We start from the raw sequence: 6,572 nt of genomic DNA on the forward strand, positions 1-6,572 counted from the left end.
TTTGCTATTAAAATTTGGTCAACAACAACACTAATTAAAAAATAACAAACCTTAAAATTTTTGTGGCAAGCTGTAAAAATCTTGCGGTAATCGAGAAAAGAAAATAGTGTGGCGATTTGCCTGGAAAGAAATCCGAAAAAATCCTTTTAATCGGGAACACATATAAAAAGAAAAATATGTCATCCGGCAGCCAGAAGTCGACTGTACAATGTGCCGTATGCAAAAAGGTGAAGACTGGAAAGATGGTGCAATGCGACGCATGTGACCAATGGAGTCATTTTGCATGCGTGGGCGTGGACGACAGCATTGCAAACCTGCCGTGGAGTTGCGATAAATGCAACACGGTAGTGCAGGTTTCACAAGAGGTTCCAGATAAGGCACCAAGTGAGGAGGACTTGGTAAGTAAGGGCGGTTCAATCATGTCAAGAAACAGCATGAGAATCGAACTGCAGTACTTAGAAGAGCAAAGAAAAGCCGAAATGAAATATATAGAAAAGAAACGTACAATAATGCTGAAGTATGTAGGCGAGGATGATGTTAAGGGTGAAGGCATGAGTGAGGTAAGGACACATAGGACGTTAGAATGGGTGAAGAAGCAGGTTGGTATGAACAACGATGACAGCAAACCAAACGTAGGTTGTGGTGTTCAGTTGGATGGTTCAGCTGATAGGGCGGAAGCCCAAGCAGTATCGCAAGTTATACCGGCGCTGATGATAGAACAAATTAATGCGCGTCATGTCGTTCCACGAGATTTGCCTATATTTACCGGAAAGCCGGAAGAGTGGCCACTTTTCTACAGCAGTTTCAGCAATTCAACACGTTTATGCGGTTTCAGTGAAGACGAGAATCTTTTACGATTGCAACGTGCCCTTAAGGGTAAGGCACTTGAATATGTTAGCAGTAGGCTCATGATACCAGCATTAGTGCCGGAAATAATGTCAACTCTTCAAATGGTATTTGGAAGACCAGAACACATAATCAATAACTTAATTACTAAAATTCGAGCAGTGTACATTAATATAAATAAATTGGACACAATTGTTACGTTCGCCTTAGAGGTAAAAAATTTGATCGCAACTATGGAGGCTTCAGAGTTACATTCACACTTAGTGAACCCGTTGCTTATCCAAGAGCTTGTAGAAAAACTACCACCGCAAATGCGATTGCAGTGGGCTGTTGCATCGCGTAATATCAATGTAACACTTAAAACATTCGGCAACTGGATATATGAACTAGCAGAAGCAGCAAGTAATGTATCGCCCGTTTTTAGTGCTGGAGCCAGTGTAGATAATGAAAGGCGCAAAGCGCAACGCATTAATTTTCACGAAGAAGAACCTCAGGGTGCAGTAGGCGATAAGGACAAAATTCTAGCATGCTTTTATTGCAAGGAGGCACATGCGTTAAAAAGGTGTGCAAAGTTTAGAACACTAAAAACAGACGCGAGGTGGAACGTAGTGCGTGAAATGAGACTGTGTGGAAGATGTCTACTGCAGCATGATTTTCGAACGTGCAAGAGGACCCGAGAGTGCGGTATACACAATTGCAACATGAAACATCACCCATTGATACATAAACAAACAAGTTCAACTGCAAGTGGGGCAAATGAAACGTTGGCGGTTCATCATCAACTAACTTCACAAGCGCTGTACAGAATTGTTCCAGTTACAATATATGGAAATGGTGTTACCTGCAACATTTATGCCTTTCTGGATGACGGATCTGGTCCAACGTTAATAGAAAAAGACGTATTAAGACAACTGCGGATTAAAGGTGAAACGAAAGATCTTTGTTTACGATGGACAGATGGTACGGTACGCAAGGAACCTGATTCTGAGCTGGTCAACCTGCAAGTCTCCAAAATACGCGAAGGTAAAAGGTATTCGTTGTGCAATGTGCGTTCAGTAGCTAAGCTGGAGCTACCCGAGCAATCTTTAAATATGGCAGAACTTACCGATAAGTATAAACACTTAAAGGGACTACCAGTAGAATCGTATCAAAACGTTAGGCCTCGAATGATAATCGGCCTAAGCAATAAAGAGGTAGCTATGCCAATGAAGTTCAGAGAGGGAGGCAAGAATGAGCCAGCTGCAACGAAAACTCGACTCGGGTGGACCATATATGGAATAATTAAGCACGAACCTAATACTATTAGGGAAACGTTAAATTTACACATCTGTGAATGCGATGATGATCTAAGTTTGCAGCGTTTAGTGAAAGATTTTGTCAGTAATGAAAACGTTATTGAAAGTAAGAAAAAACTAGAAAATATGGAGTTGGAACAACACAAAAGTATGCAATCAAAAATAAGTCGAAATGGTGAATACTTTGTAGCAAGATTGCTTTGGAAATCAAATAACATTACTATACCGGATAATTACTTAATGGCGTTGCGTAGACTTCAGTGCTTTGAGCGCAAGCTGCAATCCAATGTAACATTGCAAAGCTAGGTATGTGATCACATCGATGACATGAAGGCGAAAGGTTATATACGCCAGCTGAAACCTAACGAAGCCGAGGGGTATTATCCACGTAAATGGTACTTACCGATGTTTACAGTCAGTAATCCGAATAAACCACAAAAGCAAAGACTAGTGTGGGATGCAGCTGCACAATATGACGGAGTCTCGTTAAACGCGTGTTTGGAGAAAGGTCCAGATCTGCTCACTTCGTTGGTAGATGTTCTTGTTAATTTCAGAATCGGAAAAATTGGTATAAGTGGCGACATTAAAGAGATGTTTCATCGAGTACTCGTGAAAGAAGAAGATCAACATTCACAACGCTTCCTGTGGAGAAATTGTGACGATAGCAGACCACCAGACGTTTATTTGCTACAGGTTATGAGTTTTGGGGCAACATGTTCACCATCGTTGGCACAACTGGTAAAAAATAGTAATGCACGCGAATACGAAACCGAGTTTCCGCGAGCAGTGAAATGTATTTTACAAAGGCATTATGTAGATGACATGCTGGATAGCGTCGACACAGTGGAGGAAGCGATTAATCTAGTCAATGAGGTTAGAAATATTCATAAGAAAGCAAATTTCCATATTCGCAATTGGGTTTCAAATTCTAAGGCAGTGCTGAAAGCTATAGGTAACCAAGGCCAGGAATTTCAATTTTGCTCGGCCGGAAGGCGTATAGACCATACATTTGAGGCAGAGAAGGTATTGGGAATCCATTGGCAAACCGACGCTGATATGCTCACATTTGATCTGAAGTTTACCAAAGCCACTGAGGATGTTCTAAGTGGATATAGATTACCTACGAAGAGAGAGTTGCTACGATTGATGATGTCAATATTCGACCCTTTAGGGATGCTTACCTTTTACATTATTGACGTAAAAATTTTGTTTCAAAAAGTTTGGCGAAGTGGAGTTAGCTGGGATGACGCTATTCCTAATGAGCTAGTTGATGAGTGGAACAAATGGCTGTCGCTGCTTGGCGGTGTGAAAAATGTGAAGATACCGAGATGTTACTTCGCTACGGTTAATAAGGATGCAGACTCCATTGAATTGCATGTCTTTGTGGACGCAAGTGAGGTTGCATATGCAGCGGTGGTGTACCTAAGAGCGAAGAATCGCAACAACATAGATGTTTCCTTGATATGTTCTAAAGCAAAAGTTGCACCATTACGACCAATATCAATTCCAAGACTGGAATTACTCGCGGCGGAATTGGGAGCACGCTTAGGAAACAACATAAAAAGGGCAATAGACTTGAAAGTGACCAGTATAACGTATTGGAGCGATTCAAAGGCTGTTCTATCGTGGATAAAATCTGACCCACGAGATTACAAACAATTTGTAATGTTCCGCATAGCAGAAATCCAGGAGTTGTCCGAAGCAGAACAATGGCGGTACATTCCTACAAAATTAAATGTTGCGGACTTGGCTACAAAACAAACTAGTAATCCAGACTTTACTTGGAAAAACCCTTGGTATAAGGGACCGAAGTTCCTGTATGAAGCAGAAACTTGTTGGCCAAATAATGTTGGCGTACAGAAATATAACGAAGATGCTGAAATCAGCAAGCAACGATTGTTGGTGGCTCATGTAGCAGAGGAGGAACCTCTCATAGATGTCTACCGATTTTCAAAGTGGGAACGTTTAGTTCGATGCATGGCCTATGTGAAAAGATTTATGTCTTTACTATCAACTAATGAAATGAAAAAGAAGAAATCTGTAAACCAATGCTTGTCAGTTGAGGAACTGAAATGGAGTGAAAATTTCTTATACCAAACAGCCCAGTTACAGGATTACAAGAAAGAAATGACTGCATTAAGTAGAGACGCTAATATTACTCTTTCTAAAATTAGCCCTTTGCGAAAACTTTCACCATTCACAGATGCACAGAATGTTTTAAGATTAAAAGGTAGATTAGATAAAGCCGTATGCATCGATGATTCAACCAAATTCCCAATTATACTATCAAGGAAAAACTACATAACTAAGTTGATCGTAGACTGGTATCATCGAAAATGGAAACATCTAAATCATGAAACGGTGGTTAACGAAATCTTTCAGAAATACCACATTCCGGGACTGCGTAGACTGTTAAAGCAGGTAAGAAATAATTGCCAACATTGCAAGGTTCGCGATGCGAGTCCAAAGCCGCCGGAGATGAGTGTGTTACCAGAAGCACGACTATCAGCATACTCCCGACCATTCTCACATGTTGGAATAGATTATTTTGGCCCGTATACTGTAACAGTAGGAAGACGCTCAGAGAAGCGCTATGGCGTCGTTTTTACATGCCTTACGTATCGAGCAGTGCATTTGGAGATAGCTTATAGCCTGTCAGCCAGCTCGTGTTGTATAGTGATACGAAATTTCATAGCCCGAAGAGGAGTGCCGAATGTCATCTATAGTGACAATGGAACCAACTTAACAGCAGCTGAAAAGGAGTTACGAGAAGCAATAAAGAACGTGAACTTCAATGAATTACAAGCTGAATTTACAAGTCCGGAAACACAATGGGTTTTTCTTCCACCAGCTGCGCCGCACATGGGTGGAGCGTGGGAGCGGATGGTGCGATCCATAAAAACAGTGTTAGGAGCAATAATAAGCCCGCAAGCAAAAATTAATGATGAAAAGATGCATAACCTGTTCTGCGAGGTAGAATCAATCATAAATAGCAGACCGCTCACTTATTTGTCGATTGAAACAGCAAGCGAAGAAGCGTTAACTCCGAATCATTTCTTGTTGGGGTCATCTTCCGGGAACAAAGCCGCCGGGGAAGTTCGATACTAACGACGAGCACGTGAAATCCTCCTGGAGGCATTCGCAATACCTTGCCGATCGGTTCTGGAAAAAATGGATACAAGAGGTGCTTCCAACGATGACAAGACGGACGAAATGGTTTGGTAAGATAAAACCCATCGAAGCAGGTGATGTCGTCATTATTGTTGACCCAAATTCTCCTCGCTACACATGGCCGAAAGGAATTGTAATTAGTGCCATTAAAGCAAGGGACGGGCAGACCAGGAGCGCCATAGTGCAGACTACTCGAGGGCAATATCATAGACCTGCTGCAAAATTAGCCGTATTAGATGTTCGTGGAGCGGCAGTTTAGAGTAAGTCGTATTCTTATTAAAGAGATACTGGGGGGAGAATGTTAGAACTCCACTCCATACCCAAAGGTTAATGTGTGTAAAATGTTTGTAAACTTGCTTTGGTCGTTGCAACCGTGCAGCTATAATTAGAAAATGCAACCCAGTGCACACATGAACTGTCAGTTCATGTGTCAGCTGATTGTTTTTTGTGCTTGTCTTTTGTTTTTGAGTTCCGGTAGAGGCAAGGCGGTTGTCACGACCAAAAGTAAGTGAAAAAATAATTAATTTTAAGTATTAGAAATTAATAAATTTGTTTTAAGATTTTAAAGCATTACATTACATCACATTACATCACATACACACAAATAACTTGTTTTGCTATTAAAATTTGGTCAACAACAACACTAATTAAAAAATAACAGACAGTATCGCCCGCTGACAGCGCACGAAGTCGTCTATCGCCATTACACATCACATTATTCATATTCTTATTATTCTATTTTTAAATACGCCACCAGCAAACAATGCAAAATTTGTTCACTCATCAGTATTAAAACAATCGCTGAAGTATCAACAGCGACTGCTATGCGTCATTTCGTTACGAAAAATGATGTTTTATATTTAATTTATAATTTTTCTATTTATATATATTTTTATATATTATATTTTAATTATTATATAAAATTTTTTTTTATATGATTTAGTAGTAAATTTTTCGTAGGTAGACAATACAAATAATATTTAAAATAAAATTTTCCTTGCAATTAATGTTTGGTTATTTATATATTTTTGGTAGCCCAAGGTTATTATTATTTTAATTCTTCTTAATAATATGTTTTGGAAATTAACTGTATACGCAAAAACACGAGCGTGTTTAAAGAAATATCAAATTTTTTTGATTTTCGTCAGCGCATTTCTTAAAATTTCAATAGTTACTATTACACAAACAAATTTCACATTTCACAAAAAAGTTGAAGAAAAAATTCTCATATGTGTATTAGAGTACTGCACGCGCGCATTT

At 39.7% G+C, this 6,572-nt stretch overlaps 2 protein-coding genes across 2 annotated transcripts; both read left to right on the plus strand.

Moving 5' to 3' along the window:
• The first annotated feature begins 176 nt into the window (after nt 1-176).
• On the plus strand, nt 177-2,447 carry LOC119666102. Its single transcript, XM_038075377.1, has one exon. The coding sequence runs from the start codon at nt 177-179 to the stop codon at nt 2,445-2,447; it is 2,271 nt and encodes a 756-aa protein (XP_037931305.1).
• Nucleotides 2,448-2,468: 21 nt separating this feature from the next.
• Nucleotides 2,469-5,249, plus strand: LOC119666103. The gene has a single exon (XM_038075378.1). The coding sequence runs from the start codon at nt 2,469-2,471 to the stop codon at nt 5,247-5,249; it is 2,781 nt and encodes a 926-aa protein (XP_037931306.1).
• Nucleotides 5,250-6,572: the final 1,323 nt, after the last annotated feature.

The sequence above is a fragment of the Teleopsis dalmanni genome, chromosome 1, assembly GCF_002237135.1.
Source record: "Teleopsis dalmanni isolate 2A chromosome 1, ASM223713v2, whole genome shotgun sequence".
NCBI classification, from domain to species: Eukaryota; Metazoa; Arthropoda; class Insecta; order Diptera; family Diopsidae; genus Teleopsis; species Teleopsis dalmanni.

Coding starts and splice junctions, on each gene's coding strand:
- LOC119666102 (XM_038075377.1), top strand. CDS start 177: ATGTCATCCGGCAGCCAGAAGTCGACTGTACAATGTGCCGTATGCAAA.
- LOC119666103 (XM_038075378.1), top strand. CDS start 2,469: ATGAAGGCGAAAGGTTATATACGCCAGCTGAAACCTAACGAAGCCGAG.